Source organism: Zophobas morio, unplaced genomic scaffold (assembly GCF_036711695.1).
Source record: "Zophobas morio isolate AGI-343-1 ecotype UQ-CSIRO unplaced genomic scaffold, CSIRO_AGI_Zmor_V1 ptg000011l, whole genome shotgun sequence".
Lineage (NCBI taxonomy): Eukaryota > Metazoa > Arthropoda > Insecta > Coleoptera > Tenebrionidae > Zophobas > Zophobas morio.
Window position 1 is genome coordinate 8,451,513 of NW_026972116.1, and position 21,630 is coordinate 8,473,142.

At 31.1% G+C, this 21,630-nt stretch overlaps 1 protein-coding gene across 6 annotated transcripts in view; it reads right to left on the reverse strand.

Annotated features, from left to right (window-relative positions):
- The window catches only part of LOC135127445 (diuretic hormone class 2), a 58,322-nt gene that overhangs the window by 5,015 nt on the left and 31,677 nt on the right, over positions 1-21,630 (reverse strand). For 2 of the 6 annotated variants that reach the window (XM_064053887.1, XM_064053888.1), the window contains exons 2-4: positions 12,949-13,065; positions 10,228-10,338; positions 3,059-3,330 (exon numbers count right to left, since the gene is read on the reverse strand). In XM_064053887.1, coding sequence (XP_063909957.1) covers positions 3,135-3,330; positions 10,228-10,338; positions 12,949-13,061 — 420 coding nt within the window. In that variant the 5' untranslated portion in view covers positions 13,062-13,065 and the 3' untranslated portion in view covers positions 3,059-3,134. Of the gene's footprint in view, positions 1-3,058; positions 3,331-3,838; positions 4,048-10,227; positions 10,339-12,948; positions 13,066-21,630 lie in introns of those variants that run through there. The other 4 variants (XM_064053889.1, XM_064053892.1, XM_064053891.1 and 1 more) reach the window with 4 other exon arrangements.

Here is a 21,630-nt window from a genome sequence, read left to right on the forward strand (position 1 = left end):
GTAGATTTAATATCAGTATGGGAGATTATCTATAAAATAGTTGTAGAATACATTACTATTAATTTGCTGCACGATCGAGTAATGGAAGAGATTCTCGATTTTTACGTTGGTCCTAGATTGTTAACCAACTAGATAACATTGGTTACGGGAACTATCACTTATTGTGATAGATTACGCAAGTTATCGTAGTAGACTTGAGGTGTCAATTTAGTCTTCATAGGTATATATTGTATTGTAGGAAAAAATTCTTCGAAACAGTTGGACAAAGACAAAAATGATAGCATATTTAAATAAAAATGGGATTGATTATCCACCCAAGACCATAAAAGACCAAATCTGGGGAATATTGGCTAACAAACAACCTCAACAACGTTATCATTTATATTTATACGCCCAACATCATGGGCATTGGGTATTGAGGCTGCCACCTTACCATTGCCATTTCTACGCTATTGAAATGGCATGGTCGGAAGTTAAAAGAAATTATGATAAGATCGTTCCAAGAACCAGCTCTTCCCCTAATAATGTTTGTGCAACTTGGAAAAATGTGATTAATCAAGTTCCGGCTGTTGGGAAAATGAAAAAATTTTAGATATTTCAGAACAGAACGAAATTATTATTAATGTTAATAACTCGGATGATAGTGAGAGTGGAAATGAGGATGATAACACTAGCCTTGAAGGTTTAGATGTCGATATGTTATAACTTGAAACTTTTTCTTATTAAAGCTTCCGCTTTTTTCATTTTTTAATGAAGTTCAATTAATTAAGTAATTAAATGGTCCAGTTTATAAAAAAGAAAAGTCAAAATTTACCATTTTTTTAGTTGATAGGTTTAACACAATAGCAGAATATAATAGTTTTTCATGGTCTACTGTAATCACTCAAAATAAAATTGTTGTATGAAATATAACAACTGGAAACAGAGGACCTATGCCACTAATTAATGAGTCGCTCAATTTAAAAATTCAATTTATAAAAAATTTCTCTTATTGACTTTCCTATTTTGGTACCTGTACCTTTCAATAATTGCGAATTTGAAGAAATCACCTACGAAAAGTTACTAAAAAACGTCACATTCTAAGTGTTTTTGACTAGGGGTATTTTTACGACTATAGGAAAATTTTCGCATCAAAAAGATGTAGTAATTATGTTGGGCCACGTAGAGTAGGATAAACCTATGACGGGGGTATATTAATCTTATACATTATTTGCTAGTTTTTGAGGGAAAAAAAAGACAGAAACGTAGTGCTTTTATTGCAGGACGGTTCCTGGCTTTGATTGATTAATCACCCCCGGTTGGCAAATTTAGGAACATATTCATATATGTATTATGTTTCCAGAACTAGAAAGTTTGGAAAGGGAATGCGTTCTCAACGAATGAAGTAGTAATAAATACTGCGGAGGAGTGGTTAACAGATTCCAACAAAGGATTTTTTTGAAAAGGCGTAGAATTATTTTATGAGTGTAATGCCAAGTGTACGGTGCTAAAATTGTTCAAGTTAAGTAAATAAAAATGTGTTTTGAAAAAGCAGTGGCGTTTATATGTTAAGCTAAAAATTTATCTGGATTTCTTTCAGTGGAGTTACTTTTTTTTTCAGTAACTGCATGCGAGACAACATAGTTAATACAGTTTTCTTATATAGAAAGAAGGCAGTGAAAATGCAGTTTACTAAGTGTTTAAAAACAAATATCTTTCAAAATTGTCCCGTATGCATCGTTTCAGTTGCATTACAAAGTTAGATGAATTGTTGTTAGGACAAGGAAATTACACTAAATAATTAAAAAAAATCCCTAAGTGCTAAGTGTTATTAAGTATTGTTAGCAATATTTGAGTAGTGGATAACATTCCAAGGTTTTGCTTTGGACTTGGTTGCACAGTTGTAAAAGATAATAATTAAAGTGACAGTCTTACATCATCTTAACTTCTTGAGCCAAAAAAAAAAGGACTGATGTTAATTAACTATGTAAGTGATTTACGTAGTTTAGCATAGTTAGCTCCACAAACGTGGAATATTCATTATCTGAGATTTCTAACATTCGATGCGACAGTGTGCTGTTGTGCCATGTTTTTTCAAAATATTTGACAACTAAGTCTCCTAAAAGAAAATCCTTTCTGATAAAAAGTAGTCACATTTTTTTTCATGTCTCATGTTATAAGAGACAAATGACTGGAAGTGAATATTTACACTAAAACAAATCTCTTTACTTGGTTTATAAATATCTTGTTGTCTATAACTTACAAGTCGTTGGTTTATTTTCCTATGTTTGAAGAATTCTTAGTTTAGTACTAATTAAATGATCAAATCTTAAGTGCCTGGCAATATCATTTTGCCTCCATATTATCAGTAACTACCACGACCTACTTACATAAATATATTAGTTACCTGTTTTTCCTTTGTATTTTATAAATAATCACTATTTGACAGTAGTTTTACCAATGAAAACAGTTTAAATGTTTATTTCGACTCAAATTATGTATGTAGTTTACAAATTTTATGCAATACTTAGATCATCTTTATGTAAATATTCAATTTATGTTACGCTTTTTCATTTTTATTTTATTTGATCTTAACTAAGTAGGTTGGAATAGCGTAAGTTTCTTACTACTTGCCGAACAGTTTACAGTCGGGTAATCCGGAAAGCTATTTTCTAAATCATGCATTAGAAATGTTGAAATAGAAACTATTACGGAATTGCTCCCCAAAAACTATGATATTTTGTTTCTACATTAAATTTGAACTTGTTTCGTAAAGGTTTCTCTGTTTACTTTGGTTGTTAATAATTATTTCCGCCCTGTCGCAAATATTCAACTTAATGCGTTGAAGGGGAGTTGTGTGTTTATCTAATCAAAATCATTTGATTCAATTTTATATGTGTTCTCGTATTGGTTAAGAGCCATTCGCTGCTCTTTAGAATAATTATTTAAAATAATATGGCATTCAAATAAGACTGCCTGGATAAAAACAATAAAGAGAAGTCTGTTTTCTCCAATTTCCTGTATGGCATTTTTACTACACAAAACAAATTTTCTTAAAGTTAAAATAAATAAACAAATCTTTTAAAATGTTTTATTGTTGTTAGCTTAGTCAGTTCTCCAAATGCACCGTCAATCCTGCAAGGACCATCACAGTTTTATTCCAGACACATGTATTTCCTCTTCTCGAAACAATTATAAATAGAATTGAAATTACGCTTCCTCCGTCCTGGTCCGCAGGGAGAAGAAGCTCTAAAAGCTAGACACCTTGTTAAATTCTCAACTTTTCCCGAACTTCCACGGTCAACGCCGAAACTTATAAACCGCTTAGAAACGCTCATATCCTCCTTGGAGCTGTAAACATGATTTTCTTAGCTTTGGATAATTTTTTCATGAACAACTCGAACCAGGGACAGATTGCACAGAAGCGTGTTATGTACATTTTATACAAAATCGTGTCTATTTAAAACTATCGATTTATAAATAATAATTACAAAATACGATATTAATATTGCCTTGAGACTGCTGCAATGCCACGTGCAATAAGCAGTATTTATGTAATTACAAAGTTGCATCAGTGCGTACAATTTTCGTATAAAAGAATCCATTTAGTTTTGCAGTTTTTGTGTTGCCTTTTGAGACAGATAAGGTCAATGGTGTTCGTTACTCCCCAACAAAAGCGACCGTAAGATGATATTTTGTATTTAATAATAGAAAATTCAAGCTAGCGATAGAGCGCTTTTGGAGAAGACAATAAATATGTGAACATGTTGGAATATCGGGCGCATTTATCTTTCACTTTATTGTTCGTGTAACATTATAACATCATGAAATAGAACAATGTGTTTCAAGAACAACAAACTTATTATGTATGCTGTTTATTATATTAAAATTACTTTATATAAAATTATTGTTTTCGTTGCGTGTTGGTGCGTATGGCTCGTTTTTTCGTTTCAGCCTCTTAAGTCTCCATAATATTTGGCTAAGAGTTGGGAGTTCTGAAGCTTTCCCGAATATCCTCTGTCCATTCCCAAATCTGGACCGCCACGTTTGATTGGCGTTATATTGGAACTGGAAATTCTTCATCATTAGTGGGAAGCAAGTTGCTCACACATAGGCCAATCACGAGACAAAACACGTTCTATGTACAAGTATGTACAGTTATGTACAAAGAGTGTTTAGTAGTCCTGGTAAGCTAGTAATTTAAAATTGTAAAATTTTATTTCAAGGTCTTTAACGAGTTATTTTTAGATTTTCCCTTTCCCTCTGCATTTCTGCATTTCTACATTTCTGCATTTCTGTGTTTATTGCATTTATTACATAAATTACATAAAATCAAATTTCCAACCTCTTTAATATTTAACATCTGGTGGATACCCATAATTGCATTCTTCATTGATTAGTTTTGGTGGAATTAACAGAAGTGAGCTGAATAAAGGTGGGTTTTCGACAAATCAGTTTCATGTAATACAGTTTTTTAGCACAGCGTTTCAAGGCACATATTTTTCACTTCCCGGATGTAACCGAAGTTTTGTAATAGGGTTGTTTGAGGAATGGCTAATTTAACGTTTTCTCGACGTTCAATAACTCTTACAATATTAAAAAGTAGGTACCCCGTTTGTGTTTTTGTCTATCTGTTAGCAATTTTATTTGATTAGATTGTTGTGAAATTTTAGAAATCTAGAAGTTAATGTAGGTTTTTGCAAAAAAAAGAAAAATGTTTCAATTAAATGTTACAATTTATCTTTGAACTTATAAAACCGATTACTTTGAAATTTTGTATTTGTTTAAGTTTATGGTGGTGGACATGCTAAATTGCTATTCAGTATTTATTTCTTTATCTCTTCCAAAAACTTGCTGACGTCATTTCAAAATTTTTAAGCTGAGTCTATTTTTCTATTTTTTTTATAACTGATTATAACAAGGTGTCTCAAAAAAAATGAATCTCATTGTTTTCAAAACACACATATATGTCCCTACTAAAAAGTTGATCATGTCGTCACAAAATTTTATTTAAAAAATTTCATTTGAAATGTGAACATAGCATGCTTCTTTACGTATAGCTTAATAATCTACCTTTCCTTTTATCTTATTTTGTAGGGATTACCATAACAAGAAAAATTGGTCTAAGATTATTTAGACAAACTTTCCTAGTCCCGAAAGTTGTGAATTTTATTTTTTATGATTAAATAAAAAAATTAAAATAAAGTTGTGTGACCTGTTAAACTACAGTTTAATAAGCATGTTATGCGTATGTTTCAAGTGAATTTTCCATAATAAAATTTTGCTATGACGTCATCAAAATTTGAATAGGTGCAGTGTAATACTAGTAACAACAATACTGTATTCGCACATTTAGGGAAAATAGGACGAACCGTTCTTGATTTAATAATAATTAAAAAAAAACTGCGGCCCGGTATTGATCCCCGGACCTCTCCTCTGCGGAGCGGGTGCGCTACCGTTAGACTAGAACTGTGGTTTAAAGAACAATAAAACCGATTCATAAACCACAAGTAGAGGAGTATGCTATTTTAGAAAATTTAAATGGACCTTACTAAAAAACATTTTGCGAAGACGTCATCAAATTGTTGGTGGAGGTGATTAGACAAATTTTGGTTTACGTTTTACTATCTATACGATATTCCTAATATACATAAAAATTGACAACAATCGGTTCAGTAGTTCTGGAGAATATCTGTCTAATAAAAGTCGACACAGGCAACAAACGAACGGCAACGGGAGACCAATTTTTCGTACTCTAGAGGTCATGAAATGACGAGAAAACATAAAAGTAGTTAGACGTTCGATGGACTCGATTACAATACTTTTCTAGCTTACGCCCAGGAAGTCAAAAATAATAGTAGCAAAAATGCATTATAGATTGTCTATGAAACTGGACTTGGCTTAATTGATGGTGTTTCAGGAACGAGGTAAGTTCTGTTCAAATAACGCGTTATAGATCCTAGAATATGAAAGAGTAGATCTCTCGTTTCCGGCTCTCTGTCTCCGAAATTTCAGATTATTTTAAGAATATCGTGTAGACGGTAAAGCGCCAAGTAAAATTTGTCTGATCTTTCTCTCCAAAAATTATTAATTAATTAATTAATTTAGCTCTACTTTTAACCCTATTCATGTAGTTTTTTGGAAAAAACTAAAAAATCTACAACAAAATTTTACAATTTAAAATATAGAAGTAAATTTTGCAGACGTTTTAAAATGATTGTGAAATTTTAAATTATAAATAAGAATTTATCTGTATGCCCTTTGACTAACATTGATTTAATGATTACAATAATTAAGATTTATATACTCATCCCTATAGAAACTTAATGATGGCCCCGCAAAAATTAGAAAATACGTGTCTGTTAAAAAATGTATTTCGCGATCAATTTTGTTTGCTTTTATTAATACAGTTTTATTTTTTAGAATTGTTTATGCATTGTCACAAAAAATTAAATTTGTATAATTAACTCTTATTCATGATGAAGCAAATTCTATCCAAATGGCTTGAGACAAATTTTTTAAAGCAAATCTTAAGTATTGTCGATTTGTCCTGGTTCAGTTACCTTTATAAGTTTAGATTTAGCTAATTATGTAATAGTGCTGATTAAATGACATTTTGGATGATTAATTAATAGTGAATATTAAGTATTTAATAAATAGGAATAAAAGTTACGTTAACATAGACGCAAATATTTACAAGAGAATGAATAAAACGTTTAGTAGGAAGGTCTGAAAGCATTGCTTAGTTCTGAATAGGTGTGCTTATAATATACATCTAAAGCTGTTTATAAATTTTATTGTGTACTCTTAACATCTCGGCTTCAGTCGTTTCTGTATAACAAAACTTACATTTAAGAGAAAAATCACTAAGCTTCACGATAGAACAATTTCATACTTGGTCCACTAAAAATATGTCGACATATTGTTTTTTTGTTGCCTTACACTTTTTGTCTTTCTTTTCTCGATTAATTCATTTTCATTTGTTTCATTATTTCTGCTTTAATTTGTCCGATTGGCGTATATTGGCATGAAAATGGGACGAGATAAAAATGTCAACACTATGATGCTGTTATGTGAATCAATATGATTTCTTTTAGGGCTATATGTACATTGTGATCAGATAAAATTTAATCGAAAGTGGCGTGAAAATTCCGTATGTTTGTGATCGTTCTGCGCTTGTCGTGAAAAAAATGAAGCAAATAAAATAAAAGCTTCTGTCTGACCATTTGTAAACTGAGAGCTTTTTTTACTGAAACGACTGTAAGAGGGAAAATTCTACGCATTTCTGTTCTGAATTTACTTTACTTGACCTAATTCATCTAGTATTTGCAAAATCCACGACCAAAATGAATTTATTGTACAAGTTTAATTTTGAATGGCTCTAAAATTTGTCACTCCAACTCTCTCATTCAGGATATGTTCAAGTTCGCTTGCAGACGTAATTGTAAACAGCGATTTCCATGAAAATGGACGTTGTCCCAAGCTTGGTTTCATTTAAAAAATATGGTTATGCCATGTAATCAGCAAGTTTGTTTGTACACACTAAAATCAAGCTTTTCATCAGATATTTTCATTACGAGTTTGTGTCACATTTACATAACGTTTCTAATTACAATAAAACACTTTTTCATCCCACACCGGCCAAAATTGCGTTGGAGGTAAACTCGCTTAACCAATAAAAATGCAAATCGTATTTTCATCACCCAATTATTTGATAATTAGTTATCAACGAGCCGTTAAAAAGAACCCAACAAACTTTTTAATTAACCTCCGTTAATAGAAGTAAGCATTTGGCATGGAAGTGTAGGTGGTGGTAGATTTTATTTAATGTCAGCAATAATTTTATTATTATTAATGTGTCGGACCTGTTTGACCCATCAACCTAACAAAATCATTAGTTAGTTTTCATGGGTAATTAGCAAGACGTGGGCGGCGTAATTTCGTTGCGTTAATTAGGGACAAGTTTTATTCCCCCAACTTGATTCAAACTTAATCAAAGTTTTTGATTTTGTTTGTCACCTTCTCTGGAGGCGTGGTTGTGGACACTCCGCCTTTTCCTACCACGTGAAAACAGTGGCTTTAATTATGTGCGGTCTTTATTTGTTCAGAGTGTTTGCTACGCCACTGCTCCGTCATCTTATGCATACTGACAGCTTGTTGAGAAGATGAAACGTCAAAGTTTAATGCATTGGGCAATGCATTAAATTTTGACAGGAATTTAGGAAGTTACGTGACGAAATCCAGTCCAGTTGATATAATTTATGCATTATCCAGCAGGTGAGCGTAACGTTATTGTGGCTTTAGTACGTCAAGTGCACGGTGCGTTAATTGAGTCAGGGATTTGTGTGATACTCCCTTAATCCAACAACTACAATGAAGTTGACTGAAGTTGTTAAATCCACCGAAATAGTTTTTTTTACAGTAAAATTCCATATTTTTAGTGTGAAGTCAATTTTTCAGGTTGGATGCAATCTGGCGGTTTCAAAGGAGTCTCACGCTTGAACGCATCCTTATTTGGGATGAACTTAAATTAGGGTATTCGATGCCATAATTGAATTCTTACTCAAAAGTGTCGGCCAACAGGTTTAACGATTTACCACCGCATAAACTCAGACATGAAGTAATTTATCAAAAAATACTAAATTTATAGAGTTATTTCGGAGAGTGATGTTGTCTGGGAATTTATAGAAAAAATAGAGTTGGCACACTATATGAATAACATTCCTTGATTTATTTAATGACAATATTAGCAACACTGGAGTTTCGTCTGTTTGGTTATTATTCAATTGCTACCCAATAAATTCCAAAATCGCTATTTTTTCTTGTGTAATGGTTTCATAAAACATAGAACTTGTGGGTTGCCAAGATTGGTTTAGACTATAGTTATGCAAGTTTTTCAATTCTGACTACGCCATTCTATAATATGGTACGATGAATTAAAACCGAAGCTGCGGGAGTGATGGAAGATTGAATTCTGTCGTGATTTACTTCGTACGACTACGGTTATGTTGAATCTTAAATTTTGGTTACACAGTGTTACATTCACGACATCGCTAATTGAACATACAACATCGATGAAGCCTACAGTAATTAATAATTTCATGTACAGGTACCATATGATCGAATAAAAAAGTAAAAAATAATGGTCAAATAAATGTCGAAAAAGTGTCAAATAACTACATCATTATTTTAAAAATAAATTTAGACGATTTTTTCGATCAAATGGTATTTATTTTACTTATTTGTACGTTTATAGAATTTGTGTCCATTATTTATGATTATATGATAAATGTGTATGCTTTGTTTGTAAATTTATCGAATTCGTGTCCATTATTTATGATTTTATGAGATATGTGTAGGTATGTGTAGTGTCTCTACTGTTGTGAAAATACGAAGTGAGTGACATCTCATAAAATTATAAATCATAAAGTGGTGTTTCCTGTTATGTCGGATTTTTGCACACACAGCGTTGCCACGACTTTCAGTCTGACTAATAAGAACCAAGGGAAAAAGCGTCAAGTAAACATTGCGATAAGACTAAAATATATTTAGTGTAAACTCCAAGGTACACATCGAAGGATAATAGCGCTATATACAGCACGTCCTGGATTCTTTTAATCTTTTGAGCTTACTTTTTTAAGCACAAACACAGTTTAACATTAAATATGATTTGCAGCAACAGTAAAAGAAGTTAATTTGGTGTTTGTCATTCTCCCTTTTATCAATTAGATCAAGTTTCTGCAAAACTTTGAGAAATCGACACTGCCGCTCAGATTTATTTCCCAGGCTTTTAGCCATGTTTACTCAATAACAAAGAAATTAATTAGTCGCTTCGCGTTTCCACATAACAGTTGCTTTGCTTTTTACTTCTCCAGCGCAAGCTAGGGAAACTGTAATAATTTAAAAGCAGAGCGCCCGGTGTGTGGAGATCACTAATTGATAAAAAGTGGGAGTGTATTTTTTTGAATTTACATTTTGTTCTGTCCTCACTAATATGAACTTTTGGTATTAATTACTATTCCACGACCACTTAAAAACATAAATTTAACTCATATTACGACACGATGTGTTTTTTTTTATATTATTATTTTCGCACTGAGGTCGAAAACTCGATATTAATAAAACCTACCGAAAAACACTAGAACAAAATATAAATTTAAGCTTGGTTGAGATTTTGTGTGATTTTTTGTGCTGACGTCAGGCGTAAACTTTGTACATGTGTGGAATGTTCAATAGTTGTAAACTTACTTTTCTAAATCGTCATCCGCAATCAAAGCTTGCCTCAGTCTGGCGATCGTTTGAAGGAGATATTCAGGATTTTGTCCTTCCATGGAGAGGGGCGAATAATATCCAGGATAACTGCAAAAAATAATTTTGTCATATCATGTTTCAAACAGCGCCGTTAAGTTGTATAACTGCAATTAAGCTATCTAATACATTTATTAAATAAAGCCTAATTTATGGCAGGCTTTAAATTTGATAAGCATAACAAGTTAATCTTGGCGGAATTATGCCAAATGGGATAATTAGTAATCGACTGAGTAAGTCCGCCTTGCTTTAAAAGTTTGAAGTGCAAGTGTAGATATATGGATTTTTTTTGAGAGATTACATTATCTTGCACTGAAGTATATTTTGGGATATCTTAATTTTTTTTTATAAAAAAGGATATTCATCGACACTGCGATTTTTGAACAATACATGAAAATGACGCATTTAAGTTGTTATGTAGTTGCGATAACGTAAATTATTGTGTTGGTTTACTTATAAGTAGGTAAACAAAGCATGTGGAAAAACTTGCAATTAGAAAATTGCATTAACCTATCTGTTCATGATTAATAATAAAAATAACTGTATACAACTATATGAATACATATATTTTCTGTCCTGTGAAAAATTTTTTTTTGGTTGACTTTGTTGTTTTTGTGGGGAATGTGCTGCTATATTCATATTTTATATTTTCATTTAATTTAAATCGTTGATTTTAAGATTTTTTTTTGAAAATTTCGGAATTATGTTTGTGGTTCCAAAATAAATTAACGTTTTCTTTAGAGGTCATTAAGTATGTTTGGTTTTTAAGGTGTGGCCAATTCCACTTAAGGACAATTAACTAACATTTCGTCTAAATTATCAATAATAGTAGAAATTTTTGGATTTTAGTAAGTGTAAGTTGTTGTGTATGTTATATAGAGAATGTATACTTCTCTCTCTATTTATGGTCTGCGTTGTTAGTACCACACTAAGAATACAAAAGTTACTGTTGTCTTAGAAATGACTAAAGCATCAGACGAAGGTTTATTTGTACATTTTGTAAAAATATATATCTAGTGACCTTTTTTTCTCCTACGTATGTTAAAATTAGTAGTTTTATTCTGTACCCTGACCTAACTGTATATAGAGAGTTTTACTCTTAAAGAATTTCAAATAGTAAACGTCACATGTTTATATTACACTTTCTACCTCCCAAAGCAGTAATAAAATACCTTGAAAACCTGTAAACTAGCATATGGAAATACGTTTTAAATTAAAGTTATTTTGTTTAAAAAGCAAACATTTTTAAAATAAATTTAAGAAAAACAAATCAAGGTGTTATTAGTTGGGAAACTGCCAACTAGTGGTTTAAATGAAAAAAATGTACACTGTTACACATACAGTTTTTTGTGTTTAATGTGCTTTTTAATGTTTGCTCCAAAGCAAGAAAAAAATTTTAGTATCATACATTTTTAACTGATGCAGATTTTTTGTTTCTGAAATATGCTGCATCATTAGTTCAGGAAATACTAGCAAAAGTTTTACGTTTCTTAAATCCTTTTATATGTATTTACAATGATATAAATAAAAATAATAAAGAATTCCAATAGCTCAATTAGTCCTTACAAATGTTATGTTAATATTTAAAATTCATGTTAACTGTACAGTTATTGATTTAATTTAATGCTTTGTATCCTAAAATAGTCTATCGTTTAAATGTTTTTAGTAATGTTGAATTTATTAAGTTAATATGACAGCTCCGTAATAACGCTATATTTGTTGAAAGGTACATAGTCAACGTTGAGTTTAATTTTTTTTTATTTAATAGATACAGATCTACCAACACCGCAATTTATCTTGATAATATATTGGAAATGTCTCAAAAATTTGAAATGAAAAATTAGATTACTGCACAACCAAGTCAAGTGTTGAAAAGGTCGCAATATAATGTGATAAATTGGTGATGTTTGTGGATTTTTATTTAACCTAAATAACTCTTGTTACACGTTTTTCTTTAATCCAACATATACGAAATTTGAGTGATTATAAATAAGCGGTCTACACAATTTAATAAGCGAAACTTTATTAAAAAACAAAAAAAAAGAAAACAGCCTTCACTCGGTTAATGAAGCGAAAAATATAAATTTCATAAATTTCGTAAAGTGTAATTAATTTAGTATGAATGTAGTAATAATAATTTGTGTTATATGTTATATGTGTACACTTTTAATTTTGATAAAGAGTCTATCATCCATAAATAATAATAAAATTAATCCATCAAACGGCACCAATACTTAATCGATAAACCATTAGTAAACATTGAACAAGTACCATTAATGTGTGGAAAATAAAAATGACAGCGGCAATAAAGATAAAGCAAAATATCTCAAGAATTACTCCATTTTATAAATAGTTATCGCATCAGTTGCGATTTTTCTGGACATCCTAAATTGATGTTTCTCCTCGTAAATTGAGAATTTCATTTTCCATTAGACCAATTTAAAAACTTGCGATACAATTCACTTAGCGACTTAATTCGATTCGATTATACCGTCAAGTCTGCGACTGGAGTCGGAGCTCGACAGGTAATTTTTTAGATAAATTGTCGAATTATTGTTTAAGAAAGTCCGGAAAAGCTCCGCATCTCATTTAAAGCGAACCTTCGAGCGTCCACATTATTATGGAACACATCAAAGCGGAAAGTTCGTGGCAAAATACTACTACCTGGATGAATGGGGGGCTGCATAAGTCGTAGACGCTTCGAACAAGATGACTCCTGCTGCCAGGAGCATCAACAAGGAGACTCCGTTGCCGTGAATCATTGATGTCTTCATCTTCCTGGAATTGAAAAGAGGCAATATTTATTTAAATCCGTCTTTTTGTTTATTTTATCAGCGGACAAAGCTCGTGGGATGGCAAATTTTATGCTGTTTTTGCCTTAATGTGACATATTTGACGAATGAAGAAAATACAAAAACGGCTTCGTTCTTTAACCAACCCAGCAAACTTTCGCTGTAACAACAAAGTTTTAGAAATGGGGCTATCGGTTTTACCTACGAAATGTTATTATACATAACATAAACACAACATTAATATGAAAATTAATGCTCATTATTTAAATTTTAATGAAAACTGTAATGTTTTCGTAAGGGAGCGGCCAAACCTAAAATCACTATGTGAAATAATTTAATTAAAATTTATTTTCAAAAACTCTCGTGCATTTTTGCCATACAGTTAAACATTATTGAAGAAATAAATTAAAGCTGTTGACATGTAATATAAATTAAATAAGTAGTAATAATAATCAAATATGTAATTTTCAAGTCAGATAGAATGGATTCTTTGTCTAATTTCTACACATAGAGTAGCGTTAAGTTTGAATTTGTAAAAAAATTTGACTAAAATAGATTTTTTATTTTAGTTCTAGTTTTAGTAAAAAACGCTGTGAAATTTTAGTTTTGATTTTATTCATTGTTAAACAGAGCACTAAAGGCAGAAAACTTCAATTTTTCAAGAATATCGTTACGTTTCTGTAAAAAAATCTGTCTTTAATCCTTCATCATCACTTAATGTAGGTTTCAGATATGGAAAGTAGGAAACAATGAACTCCTTATATTTTAAGGAAGGATAATATACAACAATAATTATAATTAGTGCGCGTGAGTAGAGTGCGTTAAAATGAACAAGGAAAGCTCGTTATTGGCACTGTATTCAGATGATTGGATTCAAATTCTATAGGAATGATATCGGTACAATAGGTTATCTGCTAAGCTGAGTTCAAGTAGTCTCGATAGCAAATAGGATGAATATCTGTGGGTACACTAAAAGCTTTGATGGAAAGTTTACAGGATACGAGTCCATTAAAACACTTTGTAACACCAGTCTACAAATTGAAGAATCCAAGAGTGAACCAAAATTATAGGGGTATAACACCAAGAGGCATAAAAGAAATTATAACTTAAGTGAAAATGACTCTTGATGGTTATTCACCGTAATGACGTCTTAGGGCTTAGTTAAAATTTATAAAAAATTGTACTAGCAAAAAATATAATACAGCCTGTTATTGAAAGGTACGCACAAAATAAAATCGGCAATTGGTCTCGAAGTATGGGTGCTAAAAGTTAAAAAAAGTTCAGGTAAAAGTGTTTTCCTTTTAGAGATAAAAATTATTACAATTCATGTCCAAATTCGTTGTACGCCTCTGATAAAAAGATCATTTTTCGTTTCTATAACAACATTTAGTCTTGACAAAAGTTTTATTGTTACAGTTGCTAGGATTTACTAAAATAAATTAATTTTATCTATTTATCCTTCAGTAGCATCTAAAAAGGTTGGATAAGGGTGAATTTTCCCCTTATAATTTTGATAATACAAAATAAGTTTTTCGGACTTCTTAGACTTCGCGAAGAACTGTTCATTTTGTTGTACGTACCTTTCAATAACACCCTATATATATAATGTTGTTGGGTTATTTTTACTGAGAAGCGGCTGGAAATTATGCAAACAAAGGAGACGGTCAAGTGTAGAAAACAATTATATTTTGTCTTTGGCAGATTTTTACGTTTCGAGTGTAACCTAAGAAAGTATTGTAATAGTGTGTTCGACGAACGGATACTTTCAGATTTTCTCGACGTTTCCTGACCCCTAGGATATGAAAAAATAGTTTGTCTGTCGATTTTTATTAAACAGTTTCTGAAACTACCGGACAAATTTTATATGTATGTTAGGCATATCGTGTAGGTGGGACAACGCTAATAAAAATTTGTCTAAACATTCCCACCAATAATGTGATGGCGTCACCTGAAAATTGTACATAGAAAATGGGTCTCAAATTGTATAAAATAACATAGTCTCACACGTGTAGGTACTTGATGAATCCGTATTGAGTTGTTAGCGAAGATATCCAGATTTTTGAAAAAAAAAAATCAAAACTATAAACAAGATTTTGCAATTTAATTTTGAATCTACAAAATCGAATGCTTTGAAATCTTGCAGACGTTTTACAGTTATTGTAAGCATGGTAATTTTTTAATTAAAATCTATGTGTTTATCTTTTCCAAAAAATTGTTGACGTCATCTCAAAATTCAATGTTACATAGTAAATATGATTTAAATTTTATAAAACGTCATACTCCTACATCTTTTAATTCAAAACAACTTTTCTGTTTAGTGATCGAATAACTTAAAGCGACGAGGTCAAGTGGCTTCAGTAATTGATATTCTAACGTCTTTGTTAAAAAAAGTAATACCCACCACTAGGTCAATAATTAACATTTTTGATTAATTTATCATTTGAAACCGAGTATTAACTAGAAATTATTAAAATTCTATCAGTTCATAAAAACGGTGATTAATTCCGTATGAACAAGCACTAGCCCACTAGCACTAACATGGAGCTTCTCAAAAATATATAAGTTCAACTTTTGATGCCATCAACCAGCTTCACGATTATATTCTGTCCTGTATAGAGAATACCAAATTGGAATTTCTGTGACTTAAGCAACGTTTTTGACACTTTTCTCAGGATAAGCTTTTGGTTAAATTGGAAAGGTATTTCATTCGGGATATACCTCACGAATGGTTAAAATCGTAAAATTACGTTAGAAATAAAGTTAAGTGTGCCACAAGGCCTATACTAGGCCACATTTTGTTTATATATTGCATAAATGATTTGAGCACAAACCTAGGAACTAAAATACTATATGCACTTGGTATAACAGTCATGATATCTGTTGCAGATGTTATCAAACTACAAGAAAAAGGTAATAGTGGTCGAAAATATGTCGATGAGGTGTTCAGTTAAGTAGATCTGCAAATGTTTATTTCTTGGAGTGCAGAAGTATATTTAAAAATTATAATTACCTGACCCTATCGTCGTTCTATGTTTGTGGATGTTGTTTGCATGTATGTTTACAAAAACCAACATAAGATTGTGAGAAACAAAGAAATACATAAAAGAGTATTAAACAGAAAACTTTGTTTCATTTTCAAATAAAAAAGAAAAATGTTACAAAAGCTCCTTCAAATTCATTAGGATTGGATATGTATAATAAATTGTCGAATGAGTTCAAATACGAGACGAGTATCAAAATATTTACATGTAAATTGAAAGATCATCCATTCAAAATGTGCTTGTATTCTATAAGAGATTTTATGCGATTAGTGTTTTTTATAAGGTATATGTGATTGTACTTGTACATGTAGGGAGGCACGCAATGCTCTCATTAATGTTTATCTGTTTTTGACGACATCAGTATCTTGTATCACTGGAATGAATGAACAAACTAAACTTGTGATTTATGAATCCGTACTAATTTTTTACCCTAGACATTTTTGGAAATGAAATCAAAATTTTATAACAATATTTAAGTTTGAAATTGCAGGACCTAATGCTCTGAAATCTTGCAAACGTTTTAAGGTTATTGTAAGTATGCTAAATCGTTAGTCAAAATTTATCCATTTATACCCCGAAACAATTGCTGACATCATCTCAAAATTTTTCCCAAATAAATTCTACCTAAAAATTGCAAAATATTATGATTCTATGCTTGTGGCTTATCAATTCATTGGTAGTTTTCAGAAATGCCTATACAAGGTGTCTCAAAAAAAATTAATGAATCAGGCAATTTGTTTTATTGATCGAATCAAGAACGAATCACCCTATTTTCCAGAAATTTTGGGAAAGAGTAGTAGTATTAGAATTACATTGCATCTGCCTATTTTCACATATGTGTCCCTGCTACAGTGCGGATGACGTTGGCAGAACTTTTTCTAGTGGAAAAACTCACTTGAAACACACGCATAGCATGGTTTTTTATCTTTATTTCAACATTATCATACACACAGTCCTATCTTTGTTGTAACTTATAGGAGTTATTTTAAAATTGTTCATTAATTTTTCGAAAAAGGCAGTTGTGGTACAATGGGCAAGAGAAGTTCTGTCTAAGTAACAAATAATACTTCTCAAACGTTGCTATTTTTTCTCACTTTTTCTCACTGTGGTTGAGATGGTACGTATTGCCTTGTATTTTAGGGACGGTCCTAAAGATTTACCGGAACGTTCGAACAAAACAAAAAACTGTTGAACTTGAAAAGATGTTTAATGAAACAGATGAAATGTAAATTTTAAGTTAGTGTTATATTTAATTTTCAGAACACGTTTTGCTCATTTTTTTTGTTTGTATAAATTATTATAACGCGTTATAACATAATTGTTTGAGAACCTCTGTCAAATTTCAGGTTTCAGTATGTGTTTTCTCTCTCGCACATCCGCTTAAGTTAAAAAGAGATAGTGCTTTGTTGTTCTTGTTTCTCACAGCATAACGCAAAGTAAGGTGGTGGAAAAAAGAAAGAATGAGTTTTACGATATTATGGAAAAATTAAAACAGACAGATTGTACCTGCGAATCAAGATTAAAGTATTTCTTTGTAAATAGTATGGAAAAGTAATTATTAACTGTAGTTCAACGAATAAAAACATAACATTATTTATGTACTCCATTTTGTATGTTTGTCTCCAAAACTCTATTTATTTGTTCATTTATTCAGTTTGAAAGATAATATGGCAAAGGGCAAGCCCTGTTGTGCTCACTTATTTATTTTCATCATGATGATTTCTTTATTCTTAATATATTTATTTTGTAGTTTCATATATTTCCGCCAAATTATATTTTATACCATTCTCATTAATTTTTTGAAAGAGTCATGACTCTTTGCAAGTAATGTTTGAAAAAAATTAAAGCTAAAACACAATCAAATAAGTCTTCTCAGTTATAAAATTTGATTCTGTAAATTTTATTTTTTTATGATAACGCCTGCATATTAAAGTAATCTGGCATCTCAAAGCACATTTTAACAAACATTTAATTAAGAAATCTTTGCGCTTAACTTTTCGAGAAGATGAATAAATAAAATTTAGTGGTTGTGTAATCGTTACTTATTAATCATATTAATTAATAAAACATATCTTTGATGCAAGTGGGCTAAATCAGTCCAAAATTTCAGAAAAACTCGCTTCGTGCATTCTAAGACAAACTGTAAAAATTGATTTTGTAAATATCAAAATAAATAAATAAATAATAGTTTCACCTTATAAATTTTCAGTCAGATTTATTTGGTTATCAAAAAATTTGAATGAACAAATTAATTTTTACCAGTGATTCACTAATTTATATAGTGTACAAATTAGGACGCTGTCAAACTATAAGTTTTGCTACATATTTTTCTTTTGCAAAATATTATATGCACGAGGTTAAAAATAGGATCAGATTGCTAAATCACAGATACATCAAAGTACATTATTTTGTAAAATCTTAAATTCAGTTTAAGTAGTTAGTAACATTTTGAGGTCATTAAATTTTTGGTAGGAATGATCAGACAAATTTTGGTTAGATTTTTACAATCAACAGTATATTTATAAAATGATTCTAAAATTTTATGAGCATGACACTTGGTTTGGTAGTTTCGAACATTATCTCTTTAATAATTCGCCAACAGACGGAAGACGACAGACAGACGGAAACATGAACCTTATTATTTCGTATTCGGATGGATCCTATTACAAGATAAAAAATTCTGTCTAATTACTAAAATTTATAAAACTGTGAACATAAAACATGTTTTGAGATTGAAATATTTGAAACACTGGTATGAAATAAAAGCTGAGTGATTGACAAACCAAGTAGTACATACTTCAAAATAACCTTTCGTTGAATTGAATTATTTTTAATAATGTTGATACTTTTGTTTTATTTTTTCCTAAATTTGAGTGTTTTTTTTTATAATGAATTCTATTCGTATGTACTCGTAATAATGAAATAACTCAATGTGTTTCCGTTTTACCTAGTTTGTATTCTTTCAAAACTGGAAAATTCATCGATTTAGCTGATGCCTCTATTAAAATGTTGTTCCTATTTTTTTTAATTGTGTTTTTTTTCTAAATAGGACTTTACATCCCAAGTACACGTAAAACTGAAAATAAACAGAAACTGCTGTATCACTAAAATTATGTGCAGGTATTATTTTTTTCTAACTCTTAAATTTGTAGATTTTTTTTTAAATTTGCATTGCTTCAGGTTTTTCTAGATTTACCTCAAGAATTTTATGAAAAGCAAAAATTGTCCGTGTTTACTTTATCAACTGGAAAAGCTCGTGCAACGTCAAATTTTATGCTGTTTTTCTTTAATGTGACACATGTGACGAATGAAGAAAACGCAGGAACGGCTTTGTCCCTTAACCACCCCAACTTTGTTTGTCTGCTAAACAGCAAACTTCGGTTGGAAGTGGTGAAGTTTGGTGAGTTGTTTGTTTCACCCTTAAGCTTCTCACATCGTATTTAATTGGAACCGTGAAATATTGATGTAAATATAATAAAACTGGAGATTTGACCGTTTATGAGATCAGCGATGTCGTAAAATATTATTAGGTGAGGTCCTTGTTCTGTTCATAGTGAGTCAGAGAGAGCATAAACTGTTTGGATTGTCAAATCGGCGAAAATCCTCCAATAAAAAATCCGTATTATGGGGATTAGGACGAGGATTGAGACGTTGATATAATCCTGCTGAGAGCTTTTAAGGATCTGACATCAGGCTTACAACAAGTCGGAATTTTTATATTTTACTAAATACTGTGCATCTGCATTGATATCGCTGATTGTGTTTGTAGGATTTGCGTCGCGTCTTTGCAGGAATTTTCCCAGAAAGGGTTTAAAAATGCGAGATATGCTTTGAATTTTGTATGATGAAGATAAATTAAAGTGGTACAAGTTGTAAAAAAGTTCGAGATCAAAACAAAATCGTTTATAATGGAAGCGGAATTTAAGGATTAAAACAACGGATACAATACTCGTCTGTTCATACAAAAAATTATTTATTTTTCATTTCTACAACGGAGTTCAAATTAGCTTTTATTTGTCCGATTTTCCACCTAATTAATGAAGAAACAAGATTACGCACAAATACTGGCTTTCACTGCAAAGTTTTTAATTGGCACGCACTTGTTTTACATCGCTTTTATTCAAGTAAATATTAAATTTGTACTTTTTATCGAGAATTATCAGGTCGCCTGTAAGTATTTTAAGATTATGACAAGATTTTAGATAAAATTAATTCGTTAAAAGGTTGTAAGCGTTATTTTTAAAATAGGCTCTTGGACATAAATACTCAAAAATGAGAATTTTATCCTGCAAATTTTGTCAGTATATTTCACTAAATTGTGAATGAAGAAATTTTCTTACTAATGGCAAAAACTTGTAAATAATTATTACATATTCTATTTTCTTTATTATTTGTGTTGATTCTTTTTAACTGTTCATGTTGGAGTGTGCTTTGGTGGTTGCTTTTGGAATGTAGCAATATTCGCATGTTTGCTTACAATTAGCTGTATAATTGAAATAATTAAAGTAAGGATGAAATACAAGCTCCAAGTCATCATCATTTTTAAAACTACCTTCATTTAATATAACAGTCTTGGCATTCCTCTCACGAACCATTCTATATTTACAAATAATTAACAATCACAGCATGCAGAAGTCATTAAGCCATTTTAAAAATAGCCCCAGACGAAATTGCCCACCTGCGGCTGCTAATTTTCGCGAGGCATTAAAAATCGTATCAAATTCCATGCCCTCTTTCAGTTTTCCCCTTAATAAATTTCGCCACGATTACCACAACCCCAATTCATTAACCGAAGCGATTTTAACTGCTTTGTCGGAGGATATTTACGGCTCCTCCTTCATCGTCTCGAGTGTGTGCGGAAAGGAATATTATAATTAAATGAAGCAAGTTTTCGCAGGACGAATGCATCACGTATATCCGAGGGGACGAAATAAACTCGGGCAGCTGAAAGTTTACTACACACGTGCCATCGAATTTGGGCGAAAAATACGATACGCTGCGTAGGAAGAGGCATCTTTTGCTAGTTTGTATGCACTCTTTAAGTGGCTGGGTCATTAAATAAGGTAATAAATTTGCGAAGTAGAACCGAAATTGATTTCACTCCCCTTGGATTTATAATGAAAGAAAATCGATGGTAATGAGTCTAGCTCAGCAAATATTAACAAAGCAGCCGGAATTGCAAGTTTTTTGCGCAGCGAAAAGTTTAGTTTGGTTTATTTGTAACAATAAGCGTACAATCTGGTGAAAAGCGGAGATGATTCGCATTCTTAAGGTGGTCGGTTAAGGTTTTTATTTAAAAAAAAGTGTTAAACAGGTTTTAGTGACAACAATGATATATGTAAACTACCATTTTTTTATTTTATCGAAAGTTGCAATATCTTGCTGTGTTGGTGTTTTTTTTCTTATTGACAATGGTTAAAATGATGACATTCTGATAAAAATTCTTTTTTGAAGAAATATTTTGCTATTTTTTTATGAACTCTAAGTGCCTGTGTTAAGTATAGTTCATA